Genomic DNA, 16,450 nt, shown 5'->3' with positions numbered 1-16,450 from the left:
ATAAATGACAGAAAGGCATAAGTTTCACATAATTTGAAATTTGTACTCTACAGCTGTTTCAATAGAATATAAACATTACATGCATAATTACAGTATCATCATGCATCATTTGAGTGTGATGTGTTACCCATATCTTCAGGAGTAAAGAATGCAAAAAAAAAATAAAGATATCATTTGTGATATAAGCACAAATGAGACAGACCTGGGTTCATTCAGTCCATCGTTAATTTTATGTTCATGAGGCATTGTTATACAGCCAGATGCCCTTCCTGTCACTAACCCTTGTTTTTTAAGTAAGGGAGACTCCTTCCTCTTCCACATGTCTCTGAAGGTGCCAAGACAACAGGGAGTTTGATGACAGGAGAATTAACAAAATACCACTTGTAGAGCAGCGATTATAAATGTGCATCTACACGTGTATGTGTGTGTGTGTATATATATATATATATATATATATACACACACCATCCTCATCATCATCATCATCCACTTTCCATGTTGGCATGGGTTGGACGGTTTTACTGAAAACTGGTAAGCCAGGCAGCTGCACCAAGTTCCAGTCTGATTTAACAAGGCTTCTACAGCTGGATGCCCTTCCTAATGCCAACCACTCCGAGAGAGTAGTGGATGTTTTTTACATACCACCAGCATGGCTGCCATTGACCTGAAACCAGCATTGGTCACAACTACAGTTTCACTTGGCTTGACAGGTCAACACAAGCATGGTTTATCACCGAGGATCTTGGTCACATGTCACTGCCTCCATGAGGCCCAACGCTTTAATGGTGCTTTTTACGTGTCACCTGCATGCATGCTAGTCAGACATTATTACCATCAGCCACGACTGATTTCACTCAATTCAACAGGTTTTCACAAGCACAGCATATCGCCCGATTGAAGGGTGCTTTTTAACAGGCCAGTTACACGACACTGGCAGCAGCCATGACTACAGTCTCACTTCATATATATTATATATATATATATATATACACACACACACACACACACACGTGTATGTAATAACAAAAATGACTTGGTACAAATTTATAGGTTTTCTTAATGTATCACAACATATGTTTCTGTATCCCAGCAGCTCATTAGTGAGTACATTTTCACATCCATAAATATTATTAAAGATCATTCATAATAACGATGAATCTTGTGTTTGTGATTCTGAGGCATTCATCCAAAGCAAATTGAACATATATATATGTGTGTGTGTGTGTATATATATATATATATATGTGTGTGTGTGTGTGTGTATATATATATATATATATATATATAGGCGTAGGAGTGGCTGTGTGGTAAGTAGCTTGCTAACCAACCACATGGTTCTGGGTTTAGTCCCACTGCGTGGCATCTTGGGCGAGTGTCTTCTACTATAGCTTCAGGTCGACCAAAGCCTTGTGAGTGGATTTGGTAGACGGAAACTGAAAGAAGCCCGTCGTATATATGTATATATATATATATGTGTATGTTTGTGTGTTGTGTTACCCACCCCCCAACATCGCTTGATAACCGATGCTGGTGTGTTTACGTTCCCGTAACTTAGCGGTTCGGCAAAAGAGACCGATAGAATAAGTACTAGGCTTACAAAGAATAAGTCCTGGGGTCGAGTTCCTCGACTAAAGGCGGTGCTCCAGCATGACCACAGTCAGATGACTGAAACAAGTAAATGAGTAAATATATATTTTCTCTTTTATTTGTATCAGTCATTAGACTGCGGCCATGCTGGAGCACTACCTTGAATATACGTAATCAAATGAATCAACCCCAGTACTTTTTTATTCTAAAACCTGGTACTTATTCTATCAGTCCCTTTTGCCAAACTGCTAAGTTACACAGACATAAACACACCAACACCGGCTGTATGTTCCACTTTCAGTAGACATGTAACTATACCATTTTACATTCTGTCTTAGTGTATCTAGGAGTACATTATATTGTGTGTCTCTACTGTTGATATCATTTAGCCTTAAGGCAGTCTTGACCAAAAAATTCCGTTCCTACCATGTCCATCCCAACCTTTATTCAAACATAATGCCTCTGAGACTGCATTATTTAATGACCTTCCATTTTTTAAGATTGTAGGGTTATTTGGTTGTTATTTCTAGCTGGTTGAGTGATTACACAGTAGCTCCCTCACTGATGTTCGTTTCTTTTTTTTTTTGTTATTGTTGCTGTCTTTTGTGTTGTTATTGTTGTCTGCTTTGCTGTTTGAAAGTTTGTGGAGGGGGGAGCAAGGGATTAGAGCAGGTTTTATTTTCTGTATTAATCGCCAATGTTAATTTTTATCTTGTTTTATATATATATGTGTGTGTGTGGCCTAGTGGTTAGGGTGCTGTGCTTACAGCCGCTAGGTCGTGGGTTCGATTCCCAGACCAGGCGGTGGCATTTTGTTCCTGAGCAAAGCACTTCATTTCACATTGCACCACCTAGCGAGCAGGGTGGCATCATTTGACAGCTAAAACGATGTGAAGCGCATTGTGACAAGCAATGTATAACATCCAATATTCTGGTCAATACCATGATATATATACACACACATTCATATACACGAAAGAAATTTGAAAATTTTGAAGTGTGTGTATGTATGTATATGTGTGTGTGTTCATATATATATGGATGTATATGTTTGTATGTATATATATGTGTGTGTATGTATAATTGTCTGTGTATTTTAAATAAGTTATGTATGTATATATGTTTGTATATATTTATGTTTATGTATATATATATATATGTGTGTATATGTATATCTGTTTCAGAAAAAAATGAGACTTGAGGTAATTTGGGCACACTTAGTATAACACACGTACATACATACATACATACATACACAAGATGATATACATACACAATCCTTGGTCATATATTAAGTATGTGAAGGTGTGTATATGTATGTGTGTGTATATATATAAATATACATCTATATAACACACATACATACACACACACAGTTATATACTTTTACATATGAGTGTAAACAGATCTCACATATATACTCACTCAAAAGTATGCTTTGTGTATATGTGCATATATATATATATATATAATATAATATACATGCACATACCATACTTCTGTACATACACACACAAGCACAAATATGCATACATATTGACAAATGCATGTTTTATATCTGAATATGCACAATTTTGCACAAGGCTGGCATATGCATGCACCCGAGGGTTTTTTTTTTTGCTCTACTAACCCCTTTTTTTCACATATTCATGTATGTGTATAAATGTATACACACACAGATGCAACTACAACCCGAAACCAATTTAACTGTCCCCTTGATGGAAAGTGTCTACTGTATAGAGCAACAGATGAAATTGAATTGGTAATTGGTACATATAGGGTTAACAGAAAAGACATTTAAAACTCGTTATGTCCAACACACACATTCATTTCAATCCTGGAGTAAAATTTAACTTTACATCATTGTCAAAATATCTATGGAATCTGCAAGAGTAAACAATTGTTGGTGGGGGGGGGGATAGAGCTATTTTAATTGGTTCCTTCATTGCTCTCACATTTATTCATTAGAGAACTGTCTTACCATATTCTTAGTTTCACATACCTATACACACACACATTTTACATATACCCGCACAACTTTTGCGATGTAAAAATGTGCTTTCATTAATATGCATGTACCATGCAACTGCATTCTGTAATGCATGTATATATATTATATGTGTTTCTTGTATGAAAATGTATCTTGCTGTAAGTGTATCTGTGTGTGCAAGAGATGACCCTAATCAAGGTATACAGTGCTCAATATCGGTTGAAGCGGTTTATTTTTATTCAAATATAAGCCCCACCAATGGAACAGCTGCTTCAAGTTGCTCAATTCTTTATTGGGGCTCTTATAGTAGAAGGCCTCTGATGATATAGAATTAAGGCACTTATTGGAGTGTTGCACCCTGGTATGTTTGGCTGTAACCTGGAATTCTCTCAGAAAACTACTCTTTGATTTCAATACAAGGTCTATGTCCATATATATATATATATATATATATATATATATATATACACACATTCATTCATTCATGTTATTTGTGTTAACATTGCTAGCATTAACGGTAATGTTAATCCACAAAGAAAAAGAATATTTATCTAACAAATATGTTGTTGAATACTTGTTCACACTGTTTTCCACAATCACATTGATATATATATATATATATACACATACCTACATGCATACACACATATACACTATGTGTATATATATATATATAATTATATAAATATCCATGTAGACTTATAAATAAGTCTACATGGATATGCGTTTATATAAAAGGATTACCAACATTCACAAGTAGATAGCTTGAAAATTGTGGTTACCTTTTGCACATGAAACCATTGGTTGCCTTATTAAACCACAATAAAGGATATTTATTCACCTAATGTGGTGTTGAGCACTCATTCCCACTGTTCATCACTATTACATACATATATGCATACATGTGTAAGCTATACATAAAAAGAAAAACAATTTAACATTAAAGTACTACTCAATACTTGTACTAGAGTACATCTTTTTTTAAAATTTTTTTAAGGGGAAAATTGACTGTGAACTCAAAGTTTTTGCTGGCTTGTCCTCATAAGACAATCTGACAATGGCAACTAAACTGAAGCTCTAAAGTCCCTATCAACCTTTCCCTTTTAAAAATTCATGTCTTCATGGAGATAGATGCATGTAATTGTGTACGTTCCTACATTTAAGTGTGTGTACCAGTAGTGCATGTCTTACATTGTTTTTGTTCAACTTTTTTTATATATTTTGTTTAGTTTACAGGTATATACATATATACACGCATTATAAGCAATATATATTGGAGGTAAAACGGATTAACAAATCCAAACAGATATCTACGAAGCTCTCAGTATTAATAGAATTTGGTTAACTATATCAAGAGGTAAATTCAAATAGAATTAACATCCAAAGTAATTCCTTGTGTATAAGTAGATCCAGTTATCACTTGGAAGAATTTCAAGAAATTCCAAGTGTAGAACAAGAATGGGGAAAATCACATTTTTTGTTGGTTGTTGCTATGGTGCCAGCACTTTTAGATATAGAAAACCTTAGAAATACCCTACAATCTAGATGTATTGCAAAAGTCAGCATTACTTGGAACTTACACGCATATTGTGCAAAGCACTCTGTATCTGAGGCCCTTGTTGTGACTTGACAGAATACAAGCCCCACCGGTAGACACAATATCTTCAACCAACAACCTCACAATATTGTATACTGTGCAACGTTGATAATAATAATAATAATAATGTCTTTTAGTGTGGTGTAAGAGCAGACGTTGTGGTGGAGAAAGGTAACACAAAATTTAGGGGTTTATACAGGAATTAAATGAAAGCAGTTTACTCCCCCTCTCTCTCTCTTTCGGAGAGGCACTGAACAGCTATACGCACACATACACACACGGCAGTAACTTCCGCCTACCGAATTCAATCACAAAGCTTCGGTCAGCTCGGGGCTATAGTGGAAGACACCTACCCAAAGTGCCATGCAGTGGGACTGAACCCGAAACCATGTAGCTAGGAAGCAAGCTCCCTAACCACACAGCCATGCCCGCATATTATAGATATACCCCTTGGTAGTAGACTGAAGTATCAGGGGTTAGAACCACCACCTAAGGCTATTCAAGGAGCCCCTACACGTGTAGTAGTAATAGTAGTAACAACTGATGGTGACGGTGGTAGTGGTGGTGGTGGTAGTTGCATCATAAGTATTGATGAGTGTGCTGGCCATAGTGTACTAGTAGATGTAGTAGTATCAGCAGCAAGTTTTAATGATAGAATTATTATTATTACTAGTAGTATTAGTAGTAGTATTAGTAGTGATAGCAGCAGTAAGTAGTATATACTATTTGTAGTCATACTGACTGTAGTACATTACTACTACTACCACTTTTAGCAGGAATAAATAATAGCAGTAGTAGTAGTGGTAGAAATAAACTAACACCAATTTCATTTTTGTTAATTATACTTGTTCATTGTTTTGTTGTTGTTTTTTGTTTTAATTTCAATTATGTTATTTTTTTTTTTAGTATGTATGTATTTGTTTCTGTTAATTTTTGTGGAAATTATATTTCAATTAGAAAGAAATGGTACTTAATTTTAGTATTACGCAATTAATATTGCTTTAATTCAAATTATTAACGAATCTCGTTTAATTTGTCACCGTTTAGAAGAGTGGTGGTGGTGGTGGCGGCGTTTCATTGTTGACACTATGACCAGTTGGTCTGTTTTTTGGGGTTTTATTTTTTTTGAAGACTTGCAGAATTTAAGGAATTCCTTACTTAAACAACTGGTAAGGGTTAGAGACGGGAAGAGCGTCCTACTATAGAATCCCACCTTTAAATAAGTCCTTGTTTAAACCTTTTGTAATATGGGACAAACAGACATTTAATAAATGAACGAATGTGTTGTGTGTGTATATACACACACACACACACTCATGTATATAGGGTGCAGCAATGAACCTCCCAAATTTAGCTTTCTTGATAAATGTTTCAACATGAAATGCACAATGTGTGCTGGTCAAATCCATGATGGTGATTGAAAAGTGGCCGACCATCAGGAGGTATCACCCCCAGCTGGATCCTCAGAGCGGAGGACACAATACACTGGATCCAACTTGGAAAATGAAGCAACATGGCCAACCAGTCTCAGCTGATGCTCCCAAATCATTGAAGTAACTGGATGCATCCCAGTTTTTTGACTGCTGTTGTAGGTTGGATATGGAATTTGACCATTGGTAGTTCATAATCCTGTGAAGCTGCAAGAAGTTTAAGCAACTCCTAAATGCCATGAACATTGTCAAGGTTTTGTAACTGTAGAGCAAGAATTACGTGCCCACTCAAATATCATGTCCATAACCAGGGGTAATAACAATGATTTAGTCCTATGTGTTATGTAATGTACATGACATAATAGCTACAGCAGAAATTTAATCATAACCAAATGTAGAAATATAATATGTGTGTATGTCTGTATGTGGTGACAATTTTTCCCTTGATAAAATAAGTACAGTTAACCCTTTTTTCCATCACTCCAAGCTCAGTGGACTTAACTAAATTTTCTTTTAGGTCAAAGCACTGGCTTCAAACGTCGTTTATTGCAGCAGCTTAGAATTGAACCCCAATAGGATATCTGAATTAAATTTTCTTTTCTTACAGTTTTTATATTTTTTCTCCCATTTGTAGTTTTTCAGGTTGTTTGTTTTTTTCATTTTTTGTTTAAAAATCGTTTGCTTTATATTAAATTGTTTTGTTGTTTTGTAATGGCTACTTTAATTCACCCATTTCTTTTTCATTTTTTTAAACTCATTTTATATTGAATGTAATAACTCGTGTGTGTTTGTGTGTGTGTGTGTGTACATATACACACACACACACACTCACATATGTATGTGTATTTGTACTGTTGTGTGTTAAAATGAATGTGGCCCTCTGTTTCTTGCACATACACATATATCTTACATTGATACACAGATATATATATATATGTATATATATATATATATATACGTATATATATATATATATATGTATGTATATATATATATATTTATATATATATAAAACATACATACATTTAACTCGTTAACCTTTATATTACTCTGTTAAATGTGATTATCTCACAGATGCATAGATTCTCATTTCGTATGATTGTTTATTCTTAGAATGACATTGTAGGGTAGGTGTGAGAGGCCAGGTCTGGCCAATCTGGACATAAAGCAGGATCTTTTGGCCAAATATGATCAGTCTAAATGCTAAAGGATTAATACACACATATATATACACACACACACATATATATATATACACACACACACACATACACACACACACCGATACGGATGTATGTATAACTGTATGCTCTCTATTTTGCCAAACTATGAAGTTAATGCCCACCACCAACTGTAAAGGAAACCCCGTTTTTGTTTATTGTGATCCCTTTTTATGAATTTGTTTGAAATCTTTCTCTGGTTTCTTAACTGGTTTCCTTGTTTCTTTTCCGCTCTGCGTTGCGCTGCCAGGTCCTCTCTGCTGCTACTGTTGTTGCTAAACACACATCTGCCCTATGTAATGCCTGCCGACTAGCATCGTCAATGACCAGCAACCCTGTAGCTCGGCGCCACTTCGTTCAGGCTGCCAAAGAAGTTGCCAACAGCACTGCCAACCTGGTAGCTGCTATCAAGGTAAGTCCCAACAAAGCATTTCATCCATCTCCATGTTTTGAGTTCAAATTCCACCAAGGTCGACTTTGTAGTTCAACCTTTTGGGGGTCAATGTCTTCTGCTGATTATTTTTCCTCTTAACCCTTTTGGGAGTTTAATTTGTTTAATTTTTAATTATATTGTTAACATGTGGCACGTAAATCGTGCCGGTGGCATGTAAAAAGCACCATCCGTTCGTGGCCGTTTGCCAGCCTCATCTGGCACCTGTGTCGGTGGCACATAAAAAGCACTCTCTACACTCATGGAGTGGTTGGCGTTAGGAAGGGCATCCAGCCATAGAAACATTGCCAGATCAGACTGGGCCTGGTGCAGCCTTTGGGCTTCCCAGACCCCAGTTGAACCGTCCAACCCATGCTAGCATGGAAAGCGGACGTTAAACGATGATGATGATGACTGCAAAACCCTTTCTGTCATCCTCTTTTTGTCTTATATGTTGTTGCATGTCTTTTAATGTTTTGTATGTAAGCCCTTGTGGCTAATAAAAGAATAACTTATTATTACTGATGCTGTAATTGTCATTATCAATTGTCTTTGATGTATTTCTCGTGTCTCTTTACAGAACCTCGACATTGATTTCACTGAAGAAAACCGCCAAAACTGTGCAAAAGCTGCAGTGCCCCTCCTCAAGGCTGTTGACGAATTGACTTGTTTTGCTTCTTCACCTGACTTTGCAAGTGTCCCCGCTAAGATCAGTACAGAGGTAAGGACCAACAAGGGCTACTATATGGGGTGGGGGTTGATCTGTGAGAAATAGTAAGATTTACTTCAACCCTTTGGTATTTAAACCAGTCATATCTGGGGCCCAAGTATTCTCTCTGTTTTCTGTTCAAACTGGCCAGATCCAGCCTTTCACACCTACTCTGCAATGTCATTCGAAAAAATAATAATCACACCATTGTGTGATTATTTTCCAGGATTAACTGGAAACATTGTGAAAAAATAAGCATTACATTTGAGAGAATAATCTGAATGCTAAAGGGTTAAAATAGGGACCTGATGAACCATTTGAGGGAGCTTCTACGTAGTCACTTGCTGTCAATTGTTGACCATCAGAGAGGACCTGCTGGCCAAGTCCCTGCTGTTTGTCGGAGCAGATATAACCTGGGTTTCAAGTGGGTTCTAGAGACATGCTTTAACAAAAAGCTAAGGGCTGTTTCACTCTCAATGGTCTTCAAGCCCACTGGACACCACCGCAGATTTTCTGAGGGCCTATGCTATTGCTTAAATAGTCAATGAACCCACATTAGGTTCATGCGTCCTTTTGACAGGTCTTGCTTTTAGTTCTGCTGCATTTCTATTGCTGACAACCCGACCATGCAAAAGGTTGCACTGAATAACATAAGGGTGGCTGATAATAGCTGGGTAGAAAACAGTAGTGATAGTGGGTGGGGCTGTGCAAAATCTTGAAGGGCTTTTTAATTTAATGATGCTTTCTTCGCATAAACTAGATTTGTAATAATAATAATAATAATGTTTGTTCTGTTTAAACAGGCTCAAAAAGCTCAAGAACCAATCACTTTGGCCGGCATGTCAATGATAGACGGTGCCTGCCATATGCTCCAAGCTGCTAAGCAACTGGCTGTCAACCCCAAAGATCCTTCAACCTACCAGTTGTATTCTAACCATTCCAAGAGTGTCTCTGATGCCATGAAGAAGTTGGTATCTTCTATAAAGTAAGTGAAGCTTTCACTAAACCCATCTTTTTCCAGTATTTGTATTGTTTCGTCTTTGGTACCCCTCTTCACTTGTGGTCCCTTCTTTGTGTGGTGTTGTAGGACTGGTTTGATAGGACAGGGGGTGATTATATAGCGGACACTCTTGCCATAAATGACAGACAATGGGTTAGTCCACATTACTCTGTATGGAGCGTAGGGCCAGGTTTCTGGTTTCTCTGGCATACGTATTTCTCCCTGGATGGGATGCTAGTCCATTGTGGCGATTACTCCTTTTCATCGGCTGAATGAACTGGAACAACATGAAATAAAGTGTTTTGCTCAAGGACACAACTTTTTACCCGGTCCAGGAATCGAAACCATAATCTCATTGTCATGAATCCAACACCCCTAACCACTGGGTCATGTGCCTCCACTAAATGACAGGGGAGGGTTCGGAAAATCCTTGCTGGAAACCTGTGCAAATGATTTGGTGGCGGTGGTGAGTGCCTCAGTCCTTACACAATCACACAAAAGCCCACAAATCTGTACTAATTGCCCTCATTTATACCACCCCCCTGACCCAGTTTTCAGTCAGAGTTAACGAGGAACCCTTTTCTTAATTGTGTTCCCACAGGGACAGCGCCCCTGGACAGAAAGAATGCGATGAGGCGATCAAGCAACTGGAACGTATCATCCGGGAATTGGACCAGGCGTACATGTTGGCCACGAGCCAGAAAATGGTCGATCACAACGAGAAGACGCTGCAAGGTTATCAGGAGCAGATGCTGCACTGCCTCTGTCCCATCATCGAGAAAGTGGACAATATTTGCAATGTAGCGAAATCTGAAGCACAGAATCTCGGTCACATGGTGAGTCAACAACTGTCTTCTTCTTCTTCTTCATTCTTCTTCTTCTTCTTGTCGTTCTTGTTTGGTGATGATAGGTGCAGGCGTGGCTGTGTGGTAAGAAGTTAGCTTCCCAACCCCAAGGTTCCAGGTTCAGTCTCACTGCATGGCATCTTGGGTAAGTGTGTTTTATTATAGCCTTGAGCCAACCAAAGCCTTCTTAGTGGATTTGACAGATGGAAACTGAAAGAAGCCCATCATGTGTGTATGTATATATATATATTTATTACTGTTGTATACACTATAAGGTTAATATCTTCCCTTTCAGCACTCTATCTCCTCCTCAACTGTTGTTGTTGTTATTATCGTTAAGGTGGTGAGCTGGCAGAATCGTTAGCATGCTGGGCGAAATGCTTAGTGGTCTCTTGTCTGTCATTACGTTCTAAGTTCAAATTCCACCAAGGTTGACTTTACCTTTTATCCTTTCGGGATCGATAAATTAAGTACCTGTAAAACACTAGTCCCTTCCCCTAAAGTTTGAAGACCTTGTGCCTTCAGTAAAAAGGATTATTACCTCTGCCTTAGCGAAGGCAGAGGTATTGTTTCCAGCTGTGTTTGTCTGTAGACAAGATATCTCAAGAACCGCTGGATGGATTCAGATGAAACTCCCAGGAATGTTTGGCCTCATGACTGGCACGAACTGATTAGATTTTGGGACCGATCCAGTACCAGACAAGGATTCTGGATTATTTTCCCTGTTTTTTTTTACTTAATTTTTGAGAGCAGTCGGGTTCATGTTTAGTATTCTCGTTTGTGAGAGCAGTCGAGTTTATTTCAGATATTCTCATTTTAAAACATCATCTCTAGCTAACCGTTGAGAGGACATTGGTGTTGCCTTGGCGGAGGTTTGCACTCTCTGAGTGCTCTTGTTATTATTGTTGCTATTATTATTATTATTATTATTAAGGTGGCAAGCTGGCAGAATTGTTAGCACACTGGACAAAATGCTTAGTTGTATTTTGCCTATCGCTATGTTCTGAGTTCAAATTCTATTGAGGTCAACTTTACCTTTCCTCCTTTCAGGGTCGATAAATTAAGTACCAGTGAAACACTGAGGTCCATCTAATCGACTAATCCCTTCCCCCACAAAATTTCAGGCCTTGTGCTCTTAGTAGAAAGGATTATTATTGTTATTATTAATAATTATGTGTGTCTCTATTTCCAGATCTCATTCTTGACCAATTACCTCGGGCCCCTGGCAGAAGGTGCCATTGGCGCCGCATCCAAAATGATGAACTCGAAACAACTGTTATCAACACTGGATTTTACTAAAACTGTACTGGAATCTGCTCTGCAGTTTATATATGCCTGCAAGGAAGGGGGAGGTAACCCAAAGGTAACTATGCACTGAGCACCTTGGCTTTGTTTCTATCTGTTCACATATCTATGTCTGTCTGTCTGTCTCTATATGTATTTTCTCATCTGCTTATCCTTCTATTAATCTTTATTTATTCCGCTTCCTCAAAATGTGTCTATACGTTTTGCTTAGGTATAACAAGAATAATAACCTGGTGTAGGACTCAATACACGTATGGGTTGGATGAGTTTAGTGTGGTGATTGAAAACAAAGAGATGATTCCGGAAGGGAAAAAAAACCAAGGTTATGTGTAATAAACTTCATTGGCTCACAGCTGTTTCTGCTGAGTACCAGGGTAACATCCTGTAGTTTCATCAGAGCCTTGAAGATAAAGTGCACTTGATTTGGGAAAGTCAGCTGTAAGCTAATGAAGTTCGTTACATGACATTTGGTTTTTGCGGTGTCATCTCTTTGTTTTCTAAATGAATTAAGATTTAATAGAATCAAGGCACATCAACAGAAATGGCTAGGTTCAATAACATAAGGCTTCACGTTGAGGTAATCAACAATGAAGTGTTGCTAGGATTCTGTAGATATGTATGTACCAAATCCAATTTTAGCCATAGGTCCTAGTCTGGAGTTGATCATTGGTATGGTGTATAGATAAAAAGAGAACACAAATGGCGTTTAGAACTTCCAACATATGTTTCAGTAGAATTTTAATAATGTATTCATAGATAGGCGCAGGAGTGGCTGTGTGGTAAGTAGCTTGTTTACTGACCACATGGTTCCGGGTTCAGTCCCACTGCGTGGCATCTTGGGCAAGTGTCTTCTGCTATAGCCTCGGGCCGACCAATGCCTTGTGAGTGGTAGACGGAAACTGAAAGAAGCCTGTCGTATATATGCATATATATATATGTATGTGTCTGTGTTTGTCCCCTAGCATTGCTTGACAACCGATGCTGGTGTGTTTACGTCCCCATCACTTAGCGGTTCGGCATAAGATACCGATAGAATAAGTACTGGGCTTACAAAGAATAAGTCCCGGGGTTGATTTGCTCGACTAAAGGCGGTGCTCCAGCATGGCCGCAGTCAAATGACTGAAGCAAGTAAAAGAGTAAAGAGAGAGATTACATCGTAGCATATAATCCACCAAATCTCAAAAAGAGATACGATTCAGTTTTAGGCTCTGTTTCCATGATAAAGCTGAGCAACAGATGGAAAACCAATTCCATTTGTCTTCCAAGACTCGGAGGGTTCAAGACTCTGGTGACTTCAAGGCTTCTGAGAGCTGGACTCTTGCAGCTGACATGGAGGGAAGAATTTAAGCATTTGAGCCCAAGTGCTTCAGAAGGTCGCAGCCCATCCTGTTACATGGAGCACAAAATGAACATCTTTCTCTGGCAGGAAGTTGATAAATATTCTGGCAGACACGAACCACTCCTTGTGCTGGTAAAAAGGTGGCAGCTAGCCTGGTGCAGTCTTGTATCCCGCCACAGCTCCCTGTCCAAAACCATTCGTTGGGGGGTGAAAGAGCAGTAGACTGAGAAAATCCTGGTTTTAACAACATGAAGGGCCCAGGTAGGTCACAGCACAACAAACCTGCTACACATGACGAAAAATAGGGACCACTGGCAACAGCTGACTATGAAAGCATATAGAGTGGCACCTCAATGATTGGCTGCATCAGTTAAGGGATCTTGGTGGTGATGATGTGTTAAAACAATTATCATTAAACCTTTTTAGAATGATTAAGAAAAATGCAGATTTATTTCATTTAGATATGTTAATCCTTTAGTGTTCAGATTACTCTGTTAAATGTAATACTTTTTCACTCAAATTGTTTTGAATTAATCCTGGATCATCTTACAGCTTTGAGGTTTCAATGATGTGATTACTTATTTTTAGAATGGCATTGTAGGTTAGGTGTGAGAGGCTAGACATCGCCAATTTGAATATAAAACATGTAGAATATATTGGGCCGGATTTGGCCAGTTTAAACACTAAAGGGTTAAATCTATTTATTTTACATCCGAACCGGTTTCCACTCTAAGTGTTCTTCAGAAGAAAATGAGAAAAGTGAGGTTTTAAGCTGCACTGCCCAAGGGAGACTGACAGGCAGATACAGTAGTAAGAATATCTTCCTTCTTGACTAAAAGATGAATGCATAAATGAATAAAAGAATGTCATTTGCTCGTTTTAATTGATTGTTTTTCTCTTGTTTTTAATGGTGTTCAGGCGGAGAAAGCCCATGCCCAGATTGATGAGACAGGAACCGGTCTGAAAGATGTCCTGCAAGATTTACTTCAGATGATTGAAGAAGCTGCATCGCAGGCCGGTGTTGTAAGCAATATGATAGACAGCATAACTAAATCTATGGCGGAGGTATGCACTCTCACTGCACTCACTTGCACCAGCACTTAGTGGTACACAGAAACACACACACACACAGACATGCACACACCATATATATATATATATATACACAAACACACACTTCTACACATATGCATGCACACGTCTTCATATATATATATGGATGGACACTCCGTCGGTTATGACGACGAGGGTTCCGGTTGATCTGATCAACGGAACAGCCTGCTCGTGAAATTAACGTGTAAGTGGCTGAGCACTCCACAGACACGTGTACCCTTAACGTAGTTCTCGGGGATATTCAGCGTGACACAGAGAGTGACAAGGCCGGCCCTTTGAAATACAGGTACAACAGAAACAGGAAGTAAGAGTGAGAGAAAGTTGTGGTGAAAGAGTACAGCAGGGATCACCACCATCCCCTGCCGGAGCCCCGTGGAGCTTTTAGGTGTTTTCGCTCAATAAACACTCACAACGCCCGGTCTGGGAATCGAAAACCATATATATATATATATATATATACACACACACAAACACACACTTCTACACATATGCATGCACACATTTTCATATATATATATATATATATATATATATATATATATGCACACACACATATGCATGCATACAAAGATGTGTGTACACGTACATACACACACACACACACACACACACACACACACACACACACACACAAATGTGATTTTCCACTTGGGAGATTTGTTTTGTATTTGGATCTTTCAGTAGTTGGGTTGTTCTCTCTCTTGTTTTTTTCTCCTATTGCATATTTCATAAATATAGACATGTGTATGTATAAATGCGAATACATACATACATACATATATATATATACATACATATATATATATATGTATGATGTATGTATATATATTTAGATGACTGTATTAGCATCTCTCTCTTTCTCTCTCCTAGTCTTTCTTATGTGCCTTAGTGCCTCTTTGCACATATGCACACAAACCCACACACACACTCTTTCTATCTCTCTCCATGTTTCTATCTAAATATTTATCTATCTCTCTCTATATATATATATATATATACATATATATATATGTATATATATATGCTTAGTGTGATGCACTGACGATCACTAGATTATGGGTTCGATGTATTAGTTTAACGCTCAGGAAGTGAGAAAGTCTTTTACATTTCGAGCCTATGCTCTTCAGCAGAAAGGAACACAGAAATATATATTTTCTTCTGTCGACTTCTGTTCCTTTACATATTTGTTTCTTTCCCTCTGTCTCCCTCCTTACCTATCTCTCTCTATCCATCACCTTGCCTATGTATCTATCTATCTACCGATTTCTCTACCTGTATATCTAGTGGTCTATCTACCTCTCCATCTAGCTGTCTGTCTGTCCTCTCTTAGTATAGATTTATTGATTTACCTACTTCTCTGATTTGCATGCTCTCCAACTATCTCTTGCACTATTTTTTCCTCACTTCCTCCGTCTCTTTATTTTTTGCTCTATCTATCTTTCTCTCTGTCTACATACATACATATATATATATATTTACACATGAATATATGTATGTATGTTGGGGTAAACAAATAGTGGAGAAATGTACTCAATACTCCCATAAGAGTATATTTCTTTGTTCAAGACTGGTGACTTTTTAAATTTTTTTGTCATGTGTCATCTTTCAGGGAAGAAATCTTGAATATTGACTGTATGAATCTTCAATACACTCGCTCACTCTCACACACATCCATATGCACACACACACACACACACACACACTCTCTCTCTCTCTTTCTATCTATCTATCTATCTATCTAAGGGTCTTTATCTTGCAAGATCCTTGGTGACCTCACTGGTACTGGTGCCACATAAAAAGCACTTAGTACACTCTGTAAAGTGGTTGCCATTTGGAAGGCCATCCAACTGTAAGAACCATGCCAAAGCAGACCTCGCTGGTGCCA

The 16,450-nt window shown here is 38.1% G+C and overlaps 1 protein-coding gene across 1 annotated transcript in view; it reads left to right on the top strand.

Annotated features, from left to right (window-relative positions):
- Nucleotides 1-16,450, top strand: part of LOC115226299 (talin-2-like) — a 309,906-nt gene that overhangs the window by 228,151 nt on the left and 65,305 nt on the right. Inside the window, 6 exon segments of the mRNA XM_036515479.1 lie at nucleotides 8,075-8,236; nucleotides 8,835-8,975; nucleotides 9,767-9,948; nucleotides 10,565-10,799; nucleotides 12,001-12,171; nucleotides 14,371-14,517. Coding sequence (XP_036371372.1) covers nucleotides 8,075-8,236; nucleotides 8,835-8,975; nucleotides 9,767-9,948; nucleotides 10,565-10,799; nucleotides 12,001-12,171; nucleotides 14,371-14,517 — 1,038 coding nt within the window.

This window comes from Octopus sinensis, linkage group LG30 (assembly GCF_006345805.1).
Source record: "Octopus sinensis linkage group LG30, ASM634580v1, whole genome shotgun sequence".
In the NCBI taxonomy this organism is placed as follows: Eukaryota; Metazoa; Mollusca; class Cephalopoda; order Octopoda; family Octopodidae; genus Octopus; species Octopus sinensis.
Note: the sequence above shows the minus strand (reverse complement) of the source record. Positions and strands in the feature narration are given on the sequence as shown.